General features: G+C 38.7%; 1 protein-coding gene across 9 annotated transcripts in view; it reads right to left on the reverse strand.

Annotated features, from left to right (window-relative positions):
- TTC3 (tetratricopeptide repeat domain 3) overlaps window positions 1-19,380 on the reverse strand; it is a 59,136-nt gene that overhangs the window by 3,606 nt on the left and 36,150 nt on the right. For 8 of the 9 annotated variants that reach the window (XM_072935926.1, XM_072935915.1, XM_030284240.4 and 5 more), the window contains 21 exons: window positions 19,202-19,328; window positions 17,172-17,294; window positions 16,923-17,024; window positions 16,480-16,572; window positions 16,065-16,129; window positions 15,346-15,482; window positions 11,922-12,236; window positions 10,210-10,473; window positions 9,949-9,995; window positions 8,886-8,942; window positions 7,800-7,876; window positions 7,519-7,671; window positions 6,485-7,334; window positions 5,163-5,228; window positions 4,585-4,734; window positions 3,744-3,883; window positions 3,032-3,100; window positions 2,662-2,758; window positions 2,246-2,346; window positions 1,644-1,737; window positions 965-1,063 (listed from right to left, as the gene is read on the reverse strand). In XM_072935926.1, the coding sequence (XP_072792027.1) occupies window positions 965-1,063; window positions 1,644-1,737; window positions 2,246-2,346; window positions 2,662-2,758; window positions 3,032-3,100; window positions 3,744-3,883; window positions 4,585-4,734; window positions 5,163-5,228; window positions 6,485-7,334; window positions 7,519-7,671; window positions 7,800-7,876; window positions 8,886-8,942; window positions 9,949-9,995; window positions 10,210-10,473; window positions 11,922-12,236; window positions 15,346-15,482; window positions 16,065-16,129; window positions 16,480-16,572; window positions 16,923-17,024; window positions 17,172-17,294; window positions 19,202-19,328 (3,226 nt within the window). The remainder of the gene's footprint in view (window positions 1-964; window positions 1,064-1,643; window positions 1,738-2,245; window positions 2,347-2,661; window positions 2,759-3,031; window positions 3,101-3,743; window positions 3,884-4,584; window positions 4,735-5,162; window positions 5,229-6,484; window positions 7,335-7,518; window positions 7,672-7,799; window positions 7,877-8,885; window positions 8,943-9,948; window positions 9,996-10,209; window positions 10,474-11,921; window positions 12,237-15,345; window positions 15,483-16,064; window positions 16,130-16,479; window positions 16,573-16,922; window positions 17,025-17,171; window positions 17,295-19,201; window positions 19,329-19,380) is intronic. The other variant, XM_072935913.1, reaches the window with a different exon arrangement.

Genomic DNA, 19,380 nt, shown 5'->3' on the forward strand with positions numbered 1-19,380 from the left:
TTAAAAAGACCAATCACAGGGGTGAGAGGAAACTGCTGTGATTTGAGCAAAGCATTGGTGGAGCTGTTGGGCCATGAGGAAACATCTGTGCCAGGATTTCTGGGGCTGTTCTCATTCCCACAAATGGCTCTGCTCCACCTCCTTCCTGACACCCCTGGCTGGCAGCTGAGCTTGGTGTTTGCAGTCAGTGACACACGGTCTGCAGGAATTCCTTTGGGAAAGTTTCCCCATGGAAAGGGTGTTCAGGCCCTGCAGGGGCTGCCCAGGGGGGTTTGGAGTGCCCATCCCTGCAGGTGTCCCCCGGAGGTGGCACTGAGTGCTCTGGGCTGGGGACAAGGTGGGCATGGGGCCCAGCTGGGACTCCCTGGGCTGGGAGAGCTTTTCCAGCCCCAGGGATTCTGAGATTGGGATAATGGAGCTTATCCCAATGATTTTGGGGCTGTTCAACCTGGAGAAGGTTCCAGAGAGGCCCTTCCAGTGCCTAAAGAAGCTCCAGGAGAGCTGGGGACAGACTTGGAACAAGGGATGGAGTGCCAGGACACAGGGAATGCCCTTGAGCTGAAGGAGGGCAGGGCTGGATGGGATGTTGGGCAGGAATTGTCCCCTGGGAGGGTGGGGATGCCCCTGGAGCCCTGGCAGTGCCAAGGCCAGGCTGGACACGGGTTTGGAGCAGCCTGGGACAGTGGAAGGTGTCAGGGTTGGAACTGGATGATCTTTAGGGTCCCTTCCAACCCAAACCATCCTGAAATTCCAGGATTTTGGTGCTACAGGAACAAAACTCTCAGTGAGTCTCTCACAGGAGCTGGGAATGTGCTGCTCCCCCATCTCCATCCCCTTTTCCCCTGGAGCTGCAGGCAGAGCTTGGTGTGTCCCAGGTTGCAATTCCAGCTCTCCTGGCACTTCCCACCACGCTGCCACCCCAAGGGACGTGCCCTGGAGCTGCTGGGGGACGTGGGATACTCACAAGGAGCCCCTGAGGCCAAGGAAAATCCACAATTTCCACTTTGCTGAGGCAGTTCCTGGCTCCATTCTTCACCAGCTCGATTTTCTCCTCATACTCAGCCTGCAGAAGCAAAACCAACATCAGCACCCTCCTCAGCAGCACCAACCTGAGCTCCCTCCTCATTCAAAATCCCATTTTACAGTGAGCTTCTCACAGATCTCCCTGCTTTTGGTGGTGTGGTTTTTCTTTTTATTTTTTTGTTTTGTTTTTTTTTTAAGAAGTCCCATAAATTTCAAAAAGTCACCAACAAAAACAATAGACCTGTTAATGCGATGTCATGGTTTAGGATAGGAGGAAATCTAGTGAAGATTACATCTTAAATCTTGAAATTAAATTAATTAAAATTAAAATAAATCTTAAAATTCGTAAAATCTCAAATTAACGAACCAAAACCACAGCACGTGGGGACCCAATTTTGAAGCAAGTGTATAAAGGGCAGATTTTTGCCTTTAAAAAAGTGAATATATTCACTAGAAATTACCAGCCTGGACTCCAAACTTTCTTTTGTAATTAAAAAAGTTCCCCTCAGCATTTGGAGGACAAGCTACTGGCATTTTAATAAACAATTAAATACAATGTTATTCATGCTTTCATTTCCAAAGTTCAACTGAGAAGCTGGTGGAGAGAAATGAAGTTTTACCTCAACTTTTTCCAGTTGTTTCTTGACATTTGAAATAAATATTTCCCAGGAATCAATCTGGGACTTCAACACAGGAGCTGCTGAAGCTGAGCTGCTGGAAAATTGAGTATTTACAGTTAAACTCCAACATTCCCATTATTTTTAAGACCAGTGGTGTTGGCCCAACAACATTAACCCAAATTAAAGTTTTTAAGGGATTTAAAGTTAAAGATTTCAAGGGTTAAAATCAGTTAAACTGCAGCCCTTTTCCAGGGATACTGAGCAGGAATAACTGGAATTATTATTACCCATATAATCTGATTTTCCCAGCTCAGAAACACACAAAGATAAGAATGAGACTCAATTTCCAGCTGAATTTTGTTTGGGGCAATATTATTTACCCCCAACTCTGTGCACTTTTATATTATTATTACTATTTATTAGTTATTATTTATTATTATTATATTTCATATAAATACTATATATTCAGTATAAGTACATAAAATAAAAACTATATTCAATGTAAATACATAAAAACTATAGTCGATATAGACTATAGAATAAATATTATATGGTAAATAATAACCAGGAGTAGTGGAATTCCTGGTGGGAGCTCCCAGTACCTGCTCAGTGCCCTCAGCATCCTGAGATTTCCTTCTGCCTTGGCAATGGTGCCTTTGAGCTTCCAGATTTCAGTTTCCTTCCATGTTTGGAGCACTGAGACCTGTGACAAAATAAAAAAAAAAAAAAATTAAAATCCAAACAAAACAACACCACCCCAAACAAAACCCCCAAAAAACAGATAAAAAATCAAGAAAAAAAAAAGGGATAAAACCTTAAACCAGGTTTTAATAAGATTTTAAACAAGAGTTTGAGATACAAAGTGCACACTCTGTTCCTACAGTGAGGAATTGTCAAGTGGAATTTCCATCTTTGGCACTTCCAATATTTCATCAACATCTTTGATATCATTTCCCCACCTCCAATCTGCACAACCCCAGCTCTACCAAAAGGTTTTTAAGGATTTTTTTGGTTGTACCTCTGCTTTAACAGCTCTTTTCTCACACTCCTGGCTGTTCACTTGACTCTTTTTTATCAGCTCTTCCAATTTGCTTTTATCATTAGCAAATTTATTACTGTGAAAGAAAAAGAAATGAAATATTTGAGTGATGTTCACAGCGGAGCAGCATTTAAAATTTATGCCATTTTAGAGATTTTTTTTTACAGCTACTCAGTGTCATGGAATCAAGGGAAATGAGAGTATGATGTTTTTATTCTAAATATTAGTATTTACTCATGGCAAGTAAAAGCAAACCAACTTATGGGTTAAAGTGCTTATGTTCCCCTAAGACTTTACCCAGAGTGAAGCAGAAAAATGTAAATATTGCTGAAAGGGACGTGAGTTTTACCTGGTCTCCAGAAATGTATTTAAACACGTATTATATTGCTTTTCCTTGTCATCAATGGCCTTCAAATACCTACAGGAATAAAACATTTATTAAGTATATTTATTAGCAAATATGGAACACGTTCCTCTATAACCACCAGGACAATCTGCAGGTTTTAGATCCTGTTGAATCCCTGAGGAATTATGGAATTTTCAGCCTTTGAAGTGCCCAAGGTCAAGTTGGAGCAACCTGGGACAGTGGGAGGAGTGGGAATAAATGGTCTTTAACGTCCATCCCAACCCAAATTGCTCAGGGATTCTATTCTAAATACATTTAAATGTATTGCTAATAAAGCAGTGATTAAGACAAAACCAGGCTGATGATTTTTCAGGAGAGATTTTGCCCCAGCTACTTAAGACTAGAGATAAAACAAAGGCATTCAAGGACTAAAGTCCGTGCTCTGTAAACTGAGAGAGAACATTAAATAGTAGGAATTGTCAAATCTGATTAGGAGAATTACTGCTAAATCAGTTATCTCAAGGCTATTTTAGATGTTTACCTGTAATTTGCCAAAAAAAAACATCAAAATAATAAATTGGCCATGTCCATATTTCAACCTTACACTGGGAGAAAATATCTGTCTGGTTTCACAGCCAAGGATTAAATTTCCTTAAGGAGTTCTGAAGTCTTTAGACTGTCAGAATGAGGGGTGTAAATCTATTTACAACTCTACCTCTCATTGGTGTCTGAGTGTTTTTTAACTGTGCCCCTCAGTGCTTTTAAATTCTCTCCATTTTCTTTCTTCTCCTGCTGCCATTTCTTCATTTGTGTTTCCGAGTCCTGGTGGAACCAATCCAGCTCATTCTGGGACACCTGAAGGCAGAAAAGGAAACTTCATTTCTGAGAATTGTGAAAATTTATTCAGGTAAATTTATTTTATTTTAAATAAATTTTTATTGTGAAAATTTATTCAGGTAAAAGTTGGAGCAGACTGAGGATATTTGACTCTTACTTACAACACTCCTAGAGTAACTAAACCAAAACCAACAATAACTATTACTATTACACTACCAATAAATAGAAATTAAAAACTAATATACCAGAAAATACCTTTTAAGGGTTTTAAGCCAATACCTGATATCCTTTAGATAAAACATAGCAACAATAAACAAGCAGATGTAACACACAATCTAACACACCTCAGTAAAACACTTCATTATTAAAAGTATACTAAACACAAAACCAAACATCACTGTGATTTTCTCACACTTTTCAACCAAACAATTCAAATTTAGTAACACCCATAGATAATCTCACGAGAATTAGAATATTATATCTATATATTAGAATATTATATATATATATATATATATATATATATATATATATATATACAGAGAGAGAGAGAGAGAGAGAGAGAGAGAGAGATAAATAGATATACAAAATAAATTCATAATTATGCTACAAATCCCAAATCAGGGATCCATCAGGGAATGCTGGAATGGCAGGGGTGGGAAGGACACCTCAGAGATCCCAGGGATTCCACAACCTCTGAGCAGGGGGAAAAGCTTTACCTCAGTCTCTTCAATACTTTTTTTCAGGAGCTCTTCCAAAGCAGCCACTTCCTCCAAGCTCCTGCTCTGTGACTGCTCAAATTTCTCCTCTGCTTCTCTGAGTTGTTCTTGCAACACCTGGTGCTCCTTTTCCACACGGAGAATGTCCCCCTGGAAATTCATCAGTTACAAAACCAGTTTGATTTATGCCTATTCCCAGTTCAAAGGTGACATTTTCTCGCTTTTACCTCCCAGTACAGACATAAACCTGCCTTTAACACCACTCTGAACTGCCTCTGTGCCCAAATGGAATATTCCAATCCAGGTTTTGAGAGAGGAAATACCTCACAAACATTCAACATCTGAATTAACTTAGAATAAAACAATCAGAGCAATATCAAATATCAGAGTGAAGCTCAAAAATAATTTCCTTGTGGGGCCAAGAACATCACAGAACACAAAAACAGCCAAACAACCCAAAATACAAAATATCTGTTAAAACCTGTTGTTTTCAGAGAACTTTCATTTCATTATTTAGTTTTTGGGCATTCCTTTAACCTCCCTTAGGAGAAATGTAAATCACGATGCAGGGAACTTACCTGTTGATTTTCAAATGGATGAAAAGGCAAAGTGTTGGTTTCCCTATCAGCAACTTCCTGATTTACCTAGAAAACAAACAAAAAAAAATTATAATTTGATTTAAAATGTTCTCAGTTCATAGATGAACTGCTCTGGTTTGGAGCTTTTATACCTCACTGAGGGTTTTACAAATCAAACCCTAATCCAGGCCTATAAATGATGTGGGAAAACATTATGGAGTTGTTTCTGAAAGGGATTTTGTTTTTCTTTTCCTGGTTTCATTGACCATGAGCAACTCCAGGGAGTTCTGTGAGTCTTTAAATAAAGCCATGCTCTAAATATCTGAAAAATGAATATTTGCAGGAGGTGTCTCACCCTCCTGTCAGGGAGTGGCAGACAGAGAGGTCCCCCCTAAGCCTCCTCTTCTCCACAAATCCTCCAATGTTGTAGAAGTGAAAATAAATCCCTGAACTCATCACAAAAGGAAAAAAATACTGACACAGAATAGAATGACTTTGCTTCACCTCTGAAGTAAAGCTGAAACTTTTGTGCAGCAGTTCCCTCTGTGATACCCAGGAAAAAAAGGAGCTGCAAAAACTTCAGGCACAACAAGATTCAGTGAGCAGCTCTGAAGAATTACAAATGAGAAATGGGTGATCACAGCAAGTGGCAGCAACTTAAAAGTTCTCAGGCACCTTGAGTGGTTTGGGTTGGAAGGGACCTTAAAATTCATCCAGTGCCACTCCTGCCATGTGGAAAAGTTTAATTTTAGTTCATTAACTGGGCCTGGAATCTGTAAGTCTGGGATGAAAACACAGCAATGGAAGAGCTCTACACCAGGGATACAACATGGATTTTTAGTAGGAATCTCCTAGGGGGAGAAAGGAGATGCAAACCTGGAATTAGGCATGGAAGGGACCTCAAATCCCACCCAGTGCCACCCCTGCCATGGGGACACCTCCCACTGTCCCAGGCTGCTCCTGCCCCAGTGTCCAACCTGGCCTTGGGCACTGCCAGGGATCCAGGGGAATCTGGGAATTCCATCCCAGCCCTGCCCACCCTCACAGGGAGGATATTTCTCCTAATATCTGATCTAAACCTGTAATTTTTCACTTTGAAGCCATTCCCTGTGTGCTGTCCCTCCATGCCCTGGAAATTGTCTCTCTCCAGCTTTCCTGGGGCTCCTCCAGGCCCTGCAAGGCCACCCTGAGCTCAGCCCAAAGCTTCTCCTGTGCAGGGGAACAATCCCAGCTGTGCCAGCCTTTCCTCCCAGCAGAGCTGCTCCATCCCTCTGCTCATCCTGGTGGCCATAAAATCTCTCCAACATTGTTCCCTTCCTTACCTGAACAGCCACCATCCTTGTGTGAGGGTTGCTCTTTATCCCAGCTTTCTTTCTCTTTTCTTTTTCCTTTTTAACACATTTATCTTCCTCAGCTTGACCCGAACCATTTGGAAAAGCAGAATCCTTTTTATCCAAATTCTCCAACTGGCCCTGAAGGTCTTTGTACTCCTGGATTTCACCTGGCACAAATCCCTCAGGGCCATATTTCCCGTGTGGAATTGCAGATTCCCAATTTTCCCGAGGTGCTGCAGGATGAGCATAAATAAACCCGGCATGTGCCAGGGGCAATATTCCATATTGATAACCCCAGGAGCTCTGAGGCAAAAACACAGCCGGGCCCGCGGCCTCAAAGCCCTTCAGCAAAACACCCGAAAATGGAGCCTCGTTTTCTATGGAATCAACATCTCCATTTTCCAGAGGATTCCCAGGAGAGCAGGAGGCAGGGAAGGAGCAGGACAAATATTGAGGGGTGTGATAATCTGCTAAATCAGGAGCTGCTGCTGAAGGGGCATCCGAAGGGTACGAGAGAGGCTTGAACTCCTGGGCATAGGGATTCAAAGGCAGCTTGCTGTGGGAAGAATTCCTCTGGAATTCCCCTGGTGGATTTTCCTTTTTATTACTGCCAGGCTCGTTTCTGCTTGGATTTCCTTCAAAAAGCACCGAGTGCTTCCTCAGCCCAATCAGATTATCCATCATGATGAAACGAAGGGATTTCAGCAGGAATGGCTCCAGGCCGCCCGAATCTTCCACCACCTTCCGAGTTTCCTCAGGGAAATTTTCATATTCCCCAACCAGTAATTTATTATTAATTTCCAGAGGGCCATGTTCATCCAAGATTTGAGAGAAATAACTAAAAAAAAAAACCAAAACAACAAATTGTTATAATTGAATAAAGTTTTTAAATCCATTAATTGAATCCATTCCTTCACAGACACACTACACACACCAGGATTCCAATTCATCCAAAAAATTATTAAAATTACAAAGTAAAATTCAACCCCCTGAAGCTGCTGAGTACAGAAATTTATACTCACTCATATAAATTCTCAGAGATTGGATCTGCATAATTATTATTATTAATTTGATAATTGTTACTATTTGAAATATTATAGCGAGCTTCGAATTCCTCCAGTTGCTCCTGGAGATGTTCTGGGATTGCAAAGGGTTCATTTGGAAAATCTCTGTACCTTAAAAATCAGGAAAAAAAAATCAAATTAGTGTTTTTTGAAGTAAAAACTCAAATCCCTGGTGTTTTTAAGGGATTCTTCTCCAGCAATTTGGAGTTTGGGCAATAAAAGCAGAATCAAGTACTCACAGATTATTTTCTTCTATAAATATCTTATCTTCTTCCCGTGGTGCTGTACTAACTCCACTGGATAATACTAAAATAGACTTATTAAAAACAGATTTCTTTTAGTTTTTACCTTACAAAAAGGTCATGTAAAATAATCCACTGCAAAGACCAGGAATAACTTATTTACACTGAATTTTGTTCTTTAAATTCATCATGTTCATTATGAACTGGAAAATTTCCAGGTAAAATTATCAGTGCTAAGCCAGAGCAAGAAAATACTTAATAAAAGTTATTAATTCCTTCTTCAGAACTTATTTGGGAAAAAGAAATTGGGATATTCAGCCCCAAATCCCTCTTTTTTTTTACCAATTTCATCAAAATTTAATTAAACTTTCCTTTAAATTTGAGGCTGTAACAAATTTACCACAAGCAGAAGTTATCCCTAATTCCACATGTAACTCTGGTTATTATTGTCTACACCATAATAGACATTTTAATTGTCTTTATTTTTATTATCTAATAATTTAGAAATACACAAATTAATGCACTTAAGTCAGAAAAATAAATCCTGAGGAAAAAAAATTAAGTTTACACTTGAAATTCTAGAAAAATTATAAAAGGGTGAGGGCATGAGGTTTTCAATAAAGCAAAATCCTCTAAAAGGCAGCAGAAAATTCAGGCAGAATAACAGCCCAATCAAATCTATAAAATAATGAATAATTAATAACATTCCTGAGCATGAAATGGAATTTTTGCACTGAATTCCCATCTTCCCACATGAAAAATCAAAATCACAACAACAATTCAGAATTAAGCCAGCGGAAGGTGCCTCCAGTCAGAGCCAAAGTGAGTCATAAATAAATTTAAAAATCACTTTTCTACTAATAAATTTTAACAAAACTGTATCATTTAAGTCTTAACAGCTTAATTTTACTTCAGGAAAAGCTGCTTCAGTAAAGAGTCTCCTCAAGGTATTCATAAAAACAGCTCCCATTCATCTGAATGCCAGAAATTCTAAAAAATTCCCAGTTTTTAGGTGGGATTTTAGTAGTAAATAAGGCTATTTGCTTGGCAATAGCTGCTTTAGCAGCTCCCAAAGTTACTGACCTTTGAATCTTTCAAATTCTTCTTCCTGTTTTTGTTTTTAACTTTGATTTCATTATTCTGAAAATAAAATCAAGGCACAGGATTGGCAAATGTTGCTTCAGTTTTCCAAGAAAGATAAAGATGAAGGAACTGAAATTTGAATTAATTCTTTAGCAGGATTTGGGTTACACAAGAACAGAATAATTACAGGTTATTTTAGACTGTAACACTGAAATCAAAGGAGTTTTCTTGTGCTGGTTTTCATCTCATTCTTGGATTTTACCAATTCATGAAATGCAAAAGAAAAAAAAAAATCTGCATTTCATTAAAAATCTGAATTTTGTAAATGTGTACATTAAAAATTCTGTATTTCATAAATGTATCAATTTTTAAACATCTGCATTTCATTAACATGCACATTAAAAATCTGAATTTTATTAATGTGCACATTAAAAAATCTGCATTTTACTACCATGTACATTAAAAATTCTGCATTTTATTACTGTACACTTAAAAATTCTACATTTTATTAATATGTACATTTAAAATTTTGCATTTTATTAATGTGCATATAAACTCTGCATTTTATTAATATGCACATTTAAATCTTTGCCTTTATTAATGTGCACAATAAAAAGGTCTGCATTTTATTGATGTGTATATTTAAAATTCTTCATTTTATTAATGCACATTACAAATGCTGCATTTTATTAAGATGTACATTAATTTAAAGCTTTATTCTGAATCAAAGGTAGATCTGTTTTTTTTAAAGGTAAATTTAACTCCAGATAAGAACTTCAAATGAGGGTGGCTCAAACACAGAATTAACTGAAATCCAAAATCTATTTCTGCCAATTGGGATGGATTTTAATGATGACACCAATCAAAAAGTGCTTCGGAATGAGGTACACTTGAAGAATTATTATTAAATAATTTGAATACCAAATAATTTAAGAAAAGGGAGCTAAAATAAGAGATTAAAACTCCAGTAAGTCTGGAGGACAAGGCTGCAAAATATTTCGTTTTCTGAAATTGCAAAAAGTTCTTTCTGAGCTGAGGGCAAAGAGAAATGAAGTTCACTTACTGGTAAATTCTCATTTCCCTGCTTCTTTAATATAATAGTTGGATCATCTGTTGAAAGGATAAAAGTCACGGTGATTGATGGAAATAACCATATTTTCATTAATTTACAATGTAACTGTGAAATCACAAGAATTCCAGTACTAACCCTTTATCCAACACCACCAAAGCAGCTCCAAAACTGCAGCTGCAGAACTTTAATGTTAAAAACTGCATAATAAAAATGAATTTTTATTGGAAATGTTTGATCCCATTGCCTACTCACCCATTTTATCAAAGAAATCATCTAAAGCTTGATGGAGGTGTGGGAAATGTTCTCTGTTTTCTTCTAAAAGCCATATAAAACAACAGGATTTCTCTAGGGGAGGGGTGAGGAAATAATCACAAATTTTTTGCTTTTCACCATCAGCTGCCACATAATCAAATTTACTGCCATATTTCCGGTTCCACAGTGGGGTTAAAATAGAATAGTCAAGCTCTTGCAGAACTTGGCCATATTGAAGGAGAAAGTTTTTTGTAGCTGTCAGACCTGAAAAAGATGGGGAAAAAATCCCAATATTTCATTCCAGCCTTAGATTATTAGTGCTTAAAATGTGATATTCCTCTTCAAAGGGCAAGAGTTTGGTCTAGAAATTCAATGTGCAGATGATGTGAGGGCTTTTTGAGTCTTGGAAATGCAAACAAAAAATGAGGAATGGTGTCGATAAAAAAATCTACTCTCAGCAATTATTATTTGTATAATAATAAAAAGATTTGGATCAGGGGGAAAGGGGGAAAGGGGGAAAGGGGGAAAGGGAGAAAGGAGAAGGAGAAAGGAGAAGGAGAAGGAGAAGGAGAAGGAGAAGGAGAAGGAGAAGGAGAAGGAGAAGGAGAAGGAGAAGGAGAAGGAGAAGGAGAAGGAGAAGGAGAAGGAGAAGGAGAAGGAGAAGGAGAAGGAGAAGGAGAAGGAGAAGGAGAAGGAGAAGGAGAAGGAGAAGGAGAAGGAGAAGGAGAAGGAGAAGGAGAAGGAGAAGGAGAAGGAGAAGGAGAAGGAGAAGGAGAAGGAGAAGGAGGAAGAGAAGAGAAGAGAAGAGAAGAGAAGAGAAGAGAAGAGAAGAGAAGAGAAGAGAAGAGAAGAGAAGAGAAGAGAAGAGAAGAGAAGAGAAGAGAAGAGAAGAGAAGAGAAGAGAAGAGAAGAGAAGAGAAGAGAAGAGAAGAGAAGAGAAGAGAAGAGAGAAGAGAGAAGAGAAAAGAGAAGAGAAGAGAAGAGAAGAGAAGAGAAGAGAAGAGAAGAGAAGAGAAGAGAAGAGAAGAGAAGAGAAGAGAAGAGAAGAGAAGAGAAGAGAAGAGAAGAGAAGAGAAGAGAAGAGAAGAGAAGAGAAGAGAAGAGAAGAGAAGAGAAGAGAAGAGAAGAGAAGAGAAGAGAAGAGAAGAGAAGAGAAGAGAAGAGAAGAGAGAAGAGAAAAGAGAAGAGAGAAGAGAAGAGAAGAGAAGAGAAGAGAAGAGAAGAGAAGAGAAGAGAAGAGAAGAGAAGAGAAGAGAAGAGAAGAGAAGAGAAGAGAAGAGAAGAGAAGAGAAGAGAAGAGAAGAGAAGAGAAGAGAAGAGAAGAGAAGAGAAGAGAAGAGAAGAGAAGAGAAGAGAAGAGAAGAGAAGAGAGAAGAGGCTAAGAATTCTATGAATCCTTGGAAGGATATGGATGTGATAAAGCAAAACAAAGAACCCCAAACCCCAGAATTCCACTTTTTTTTCCCAATATAAACCCAACAGGAAACTGCAGAGCACCAACATGAAATTATTTCCAAGTTGAATGGCAAAACCCCACCATTCTTTACACTCCAAACCCACGTTACTGCTACAAACACCAGCATTTAAGCCCATCCTACCACCCAAGCTGTGCTCCCCTCTGGAAATCAGGGATAGGAGGAAGAGGAGAAGTGTGACTTTGCTGTTTCAAAGGAGGAATAAAGAGAATTTTCTGTGCTGCTGCCAGGACCCACCCAGGCTGTCCAGGTGCTGCAGCCACTTGTGCACTTTGGGATCCACCTGTCCCAGCTGGCTCAGGACGTGCAGGAAGCCCCGGCCCTGCACCCGGCGTTTCTGCTGGATCAGGGAGCTGAGCAGCTGCTCCAGCACCTCCTGGGGAGTGCTGCTCCTTTGGGAATGTGAGATGAAATCCTCCTCTCTGATCACACCCCAGGCCAGGAGTTCCTTTATTAATTTGGCAGAGTCAGGGATAGCAGCTTTGATCTGCTCGGAATTGCGCTGGATGTGCTGCAGGACCAAGTCCCCAGCGTATAAATCCTGGCCAGAACCTGGAAAATTCAAAATATGCAACTTAAAAAGCACAAAATGAGCACGATTTCATTGTCCTTACCACAATTCCAACTTAAAAAGCTTAAAAAACTTTGACTTATAAAGCACAGTTAATTTGGGTTAAGTGGTTGTTTGTTTTACACTGAATTTACAGGTTTGAAGAATTCTTTTCTTCCATACATTAGGAATAAGCAAGATTTCATCATCCTTACCACAATTCCAACTTAAAAAGCTTAAAAAACTTTACAAAGCTTAAAAAACTTTAACTTATAAAGCACAGTTAATTAGGGTTAAGTGGTTGTTTGTTTTACACTGAATTTACAGGTTTGAAGAATTCTTTTCTTCCATACATTAGGAATAAGCAAGATTTCATCATCCTTACCACAATTCCAACTTAAAAAGCAACTTTAAAAAGCTTAAAAAACTTTACAAAGCTTAAAAAACTTCACAAAGCTTAAAAAACTTCACAAAGCTTAAAAAACTTTAACTTATAAAGCACAGTTAATTTGGGTTAAGTGGTTGTTTGTTTTACACTGAATTTACAGGTTTGAAGAATTCTTTTCTTCCATACATCCTGAGCATTAGGAATAAGCAAGATTTCATCATCCTTACCACAATTCCAACTTAAAAAGCAACTTTAAAAAGCTTAAAAAACTTTACAAAGCTTAAAAAACTTCACAAAGCTTAAAAAACTTCACAAAGCTTAAAAAACTTTAACTTATAAAGCACAGTTATTTAGGGTTAAGTGGTTGTTTGTTTTACACTGAATTTACAGGTTTGAAGAATTCTTTTCTTCCATACATCCTCAGCATTAGGAATAAGCAAGATTTCATCATCCTTACCACAATTCCAACTTAAAAAGCAACTTTAAAAAGCTTAAAAAGCTTTACAAAGCTTAAAAAACTTTAACTTATAAAGCACAGTTAATTAGGGTTAAGTGGTTGTTTGTTTTACACTGAATTTACAGGTTTGAAGAATTATTTTCTTCCATACATCCTGAGCATTAGGAATAAGCAAGATTTCATCATCCTTACCACAATTCCAACTTAAAAAGCAACTTGAAAAAGCTTAAAAAGCTTCACAAAGCTTAAAAAACTTTAACTTATAAAGCACAGTTGATTAGGGTTAAGTGGTTGTTTGTTTTACACTGAATTTACAGGTTTGGAGAATTCTTTTCTTCCATACATCCTGAGCATTAGGAATAAGCAAGATTTCATCATCCTTACCACAATTCCAACTTAAAAAGCTTAAAAAACTTTACCTTATAAAGCACAGTTGATTAGGGTTAAGTGGTTGTTTGTTTTACACTGAATTTACAGGGTTTGAAGAATTCTTCCATACATCCTGAGCATTAGGAATAAGCAGGATTTCATCATCCTTACCACAATTCCAACTTAAAAAGCAACTTTAAAAAGCTTAAAAAGCTTTACAAAGCTTAAAAAACTTTAACTTATAAAGCACAGTTAATTAGGGATAAGTGGTTGTTTATTTTACACTGAATTTACAGGTTTGAAGAATTCTTTTCTTCCATACATCCTGAGCATTAGGAATAAGCAAGATTTCATCATCCTTACCACAATTCCAACTTAAAAAGCAACTTTAAAAAGCTTAAAAAGCTTTACAAAGCTTAAAAAACTTTAACTTATAAAGCACAGTTAATTAGGGTTAAGTGGTTGTTTGTTTTACACTGAATTTACAGGTTTAAAGAATTCTTTTCTTCCATACATCCTGAGCATTAGGAATAAGCAAGATTTCATCATCCTTACCACAATTCCAACTTAAAAAGCAACTTTAAAAAGCTTAAAAAAACTTTACAAAGCTTAAAAAACTTCACAAAGCTTAAAAAACTTCACCAAGCTTAAAAAACTTCACAAAGCTTAAAAAACTTAAACCAACTTGCAAAGCACAGATAATTTGGGTTAAGTGTTGTTTCTAATTGTTTGTTTTACACTGAATTTACAGGGTTTAAAGAATTCTTCTCTTCCATACATCCTGAACATTAGGAATTTGATCCAAAGTTGGTTTAAATTTTTATTTAAGGAAACAATCACCTTGCCCAGATTTTAGAACGAGGTCACAATGACCTGCATTGATTCCAAGGATCACAATTAAAGATGAGCCAGAGAAAAGGAGAGAGCAAAGATTTAAAACAAAGCAAACAGGAAAAAAATGAAATTGTAATAATAAATGATTTTACAAATCCACAGGGAAGCCAAAATCTCCCAAATTTTTCAGGATATGCCATTGAAAAGGGAACAGGCACCCAGAGAACACCAAGCATGGGATTAAAAGATACACCCAGAGTATTTAACAGGGAATCCTAAGAAATTATAAATTAATAATATCCCAAGCTGATAATACAGACAAAAAAATAAAATTTCCATTATTCCCCCTTTTCCTTTGCCCTGAGAAGCTGCAGGGGAAGTTCCCAGCTCTGGAATGTGGAGCAGCCAACATCCAGCAAGGAAAAGCTGAAGTTTTAAATGCCTACAAAGCCACAGACTGAAATATTTTTATTTTCCCCAATCATCTGAAATGTACTTTTCAAGTCACTGCAGGTAGGAGATCAGCCTGTCTTTATTTGAGATATTTTCTTCCCTAACAGTGTCCCAAGGTGCTTTTCCTGAAATCCCTTTTCAGTGGATTCACTCAGAATTGGAGCCTCTTCCCTCTCCAGGCTGATTCTGCAGGAACCAGCCAAGGAAAAAAATCACAGTTTTCAACAAGGAACAAAAGCACACAGGGATGAAACCACGCAGTGACATCCCCCAGCAGTTTGGACAACAAAAACAGAAGCTAAATAAAATTTGTCTGAAGTAAAAATGCAGATTTTTCACAGTGTTGATGCTCAGTGTTAGGATTCTGCTGTGACTGAACTGGGCTTTTTCAGAATGCTGATTCCACTGCTCTGTGCAAACTCAGAATCCCAAAATCCCAGGAGAACTGAGGCTGGAAAAGCCCTCCAAGATCACCAAACCCAAACTCTGTCCCCACTTTGTCCCAGCCCAGAGCTCCGGGTGCCACCTCCTCCCTTGGGATGGGGACCCCAAAATTCCCATTCTGATTTCCACAGAGAAATCACCCCAAAAATTCCCCATTCCCACCTACCCCTGTGCTGGCTGAACTGGGCTTGGGCACTTCCCTCCTGCTGCTCCTCAGCTTTTGTCCTGGCACGATTCCTGGCCTCTTCTCGCGCTCGTTTTCGTCGCTCTTTTTTTTCTTGCTTCATTTTTATCTTCCTAAGACTGCAAAAAGCAATTCAAACGTTAACTGAGGTGAAAATATCACACTGGAAAGTACAAATGGAATAAAAGTGGTCTTCATTTAGAAGGAGAGACCACAAAACTTCAGAAAAATATTGATTTCCTCAAGATGTAACAACTTTTACTCCCATTAAAGATGTCTAAATTAGGATTGGCTTCATTATTCTTATTCTTAATTTATGACTCAGCATTTTCAACCAAATATTAACATTTTATTCCTTTCCTTTTTAAAAATCTGTTGTGTTTGTCCTCTCAGCTTAATTCCTCATTATTTAAAGGTTACTTGACCAAAAAATTGCAAACTCAGTTATGTCAAATGTCTGGGTAGCAGTGACTACAGCCGCAGCATAAAATATATTTTTATTTACACTTTCTAAACATTCACTCAAAATAAATTCTGTGGAACAATTTAAATGCTTTTACCATTGGATTATAATGGATTTTACCAGATTTTTTTGGTTTATCAGGCCAAAGGGCAAGGATAACTTCCCAAAATATTTGTAAAAAGGCATTAAAATCTCTCCTGCTTTGCTCTCAAATCGATTCAACCAGGACAAATCTTACCTTGAACATTTCTGTTTTATAGAGGCCTTTGGTGGTTCCTTGAGTTTTGGAATTTTTTGTTCAAACTACCAAAATAAGGGATAGGACAGGAATTAAATTTGGGTTATAACATAACAACCCCCACAATCATTTCTGCTTCTCTCAGGTCAGTATTGCCCTGGGGAGAACTCATCCTCTGGGCAGAATTCTCCATCTCCCTGTGCCTCTGGGGAGTTACTCCTGAAGGATTATTGAATTCATGGAATTCCATTCCCATCCATGACAAGGTGACCAACACCACAGGAAATTCATATTCCTAAATAATCCCCACATTCTGTGAAGGCAGCACAATTTTTTTCTTGCTGTTACATTCCCATTTCACTTTATCCCCCCTTAATATTCTAATTAATCTCATATAAAATATGACCATACTTACATCACATTTTACCAGCCCAGAAGAACTGAAAATAACTATTTTTGAAATAAGGCCTTTACAATCAGGAGTAAAACACATTTCCTTAAGGAAATCCTGCAGGAGAAAAGGATACACACAAGAAAGGTATTTAAATCCACACATCATTTACATCCCTGAACAAATTAATTTCTCAATTTGAGGTGACCAAAGTAGTTAAAGGAAGCACAGTCCCAAATTCTTCCTGGATGCTGACTTGGGAAGGGCTGAAAATCAAAAATCATGGAAAAATCTGTGGCATCTTTTATTCTTTGACTCCCTCCTCCAACTTCACACCCAAGAGTCAACTTTCAGAATCATTTTAGGAGTTCCAGATTTCCCCTTATTTTATCCTGGCTGCTGAATTTTGTGGAATTCCTTTAAATATCTCAATAAAATTAAAAATTCCAGCCTGGCAAAGGCCTCACCTTATCATTTTTATCACTGTAGCTTGCTGTTTTCAGCTTTTTCCAGCAGCTGATGTGGAATTCCACTCTGCACTGCTGACAGCAAATAACACGTATAAAACCCTAAAAATGACAAAAATGGAACATTAAAAAAAAAACAAAACAAAAAAAAAACAACTAAAAGCACTGTTTAACTTAGCAGATTATATAAAAAGGGGGAGAAAATACATCAAGTTTTACTTCTCAAACCTTTCTCCACTGAAACTTTACCTTAAAGTCTGGGTCTGTAAAATATATTTGGATTTTGGAGTAGCCATGGCACTGCTGATATCGACAAACAGCATCTGGCTCTGGAGGGAATTTACATTCCTCAATATAATTCTTTAAAGCCATCTGGAAAACACAGAATTATCAGAGACAAAGTGCACAGAACCAGGAAAAAATTCAACTTCTACTCACAAACTCCTGCAGTGAAACACATCCCTCTAGGCAAAGCAGTGACTAATCCCAAAAAAACAACTCTTTTCTAGGAAAGCCAGGCAAGATTGGCCTTTTATGGCCAAAATATTCCAGGGATTGCTTGAAGCTGAGAGCTCACAGCTTCATACACCCAGAAAAATGCAGGTTTATCCTGAGCCAGTGTCCCACATGCTGCCCCATTCCAAAGGGTTTTGTCACTGCACAAATGATAAAACAGAATACAGGGTAAAAATGGTGTTTTTTGGTCACTTCTGAAGATTCCAGAGTGTCTCACCCGGCACCTGGGCTAAGGATCAAGCTCAGAGCTGGCCCTGGGGGAAGCAGGGAGGTATCCCAGGATAATTTCTGAGGGAAAAACATCAGAGTGACTTCATGTGAAATCAGGGCAGGGCTGGAGCTGATGCCTCAGGTTTGAGCTTTTCTATTTTTCACATTCTGTGCTGCTTTAGTGTGTGGGTTTGGGCCTTATATCAGGGGATGGTGAGCTCTGTGCACAGAGCAGGGAGACAAAACAATTCCTGCTCCAGCTGGGCACCAAGGACAAATGATCCAAATCTCAGCCCAGGAGCACAAACAGCGTGGGCTGGAGAGAGAAAAACAAGCAGGGTGGGACTGCCTGGGCTAAAGCTGGAATGGGACAATGAACTCCAAGGTGCCAATGGAGCAGAACTGATCCCAGGGAGAGCCCCCGGGAGCGCTCGTGCATTTTGGGGCCATTTTGGGTCATTTGGGTGCAGCCCTGGCTGGGCTCTGGTGCTGCCTAAGGTGGATCCAAGGAGGAGATCCTTTAATAAATCCCGAATTTATTCTGTAGCTCTGCCCAGTTCTGCTCCAGCTCAGCCTTCCCAAGGCATCAGAAGTGAGCCCAGATTAATAAAACACCACCAAGAACAGAGCCCTGCCAAAGCCTGGCAGATATCTGCATGATCCCAGGTCCCAGACCATGGATGGATGGATCCAGATCGTCTCTTGAGAAATCCTGAGGGCAGTTTATGGCAGGAAAAAGCCCAGAAATATTCTACCACAAACTCTGCAGGTCTGGGGAGTTTGGCCGAGTGAAAAACCTTCCAAACTCTGCTGTGTCAAAAATGCCTCTGTGCAGAGCAGCTCCTGGTGACAGATTTTTCCAAAGAGGGAATTTTACCACATAAATCCCATTGTTTTATACAGGGACTACGTGGTCAGAGTCTCCTGGTTTGGATTTAAATTTTCAACTTCATGTTTTTGCCAGCTCAGATTTTTAACTGGTTCTCCCCAGAATTCTCTGTGTGTTCACACCTGAAAGTTTGGGAGTGTGCAAAGAAGGGAATCAAACATCATCCCAAAATCACTGGGGCTGGAAAAGAGCTCCAAAATCCAACCTGTGACACATCCCCACCTTGTCACTGAGTGCCACACTCAGGCCCTGCCTGGACAATTCTGATAAATGATAAATGAAAAAAATAATAAATGAAAAAAATGATAAATGAAAAAAAAAGATAAATAAAAAATGATAAATGGAAAAATGATAAAAAATAATAAACAAATAATGATCAACAAAAAGTGATGGAAAATAATTTCACCTGGTCAGCTCCAACAAAGCTTGCTCTCCAAACCCACTGGCTGTGTAAACTGCACAGTTCCCGTTGTGGAAAAAGGAGAACTGGAATTTACCCATCTGGAATTCCAGCCTCAGTGTCCTGCCAGCTCAGCCAGGCCACTTGGAGGTGTCAGAGCCTGACACAAGTCCTGCCCTGCTGCTCCCCATCCTTCCTTCAGCCCACATCTCCCTTGCAGGGAGGAGCAGGACAATTTTCTGTTGTTTTATTTTTAAACATTACCTGTAAATTCTCTATTCTTGTCTCCTCAATGACCTCAGATGTTCCTGGCCAGGTTAAAACTCCAGGGACAATGTTGAAATCAATCATCAGCTTTGATCTCAGGAACTGGTCAAGGGCATGAGCAAACCTGGAGTTGGGAAGAGATAAATCACACTCAGATCTCCTGGGAGCAGCTTCCC

This window comes from Taeniopygia guttata, chromosome 1 (assembly GCF_048771995.1).
Source record: "Taeniopygia guttata chromosome 1, bTaeGut7.mat, whole genome shotgun sequence".
Classification (NCBI taxonomy): Eukaryota; Metazoa; Chordata; class Aves; order Passeriformes; family Estrildidae; genus Taeniopygia; species Taeniopygia guttata.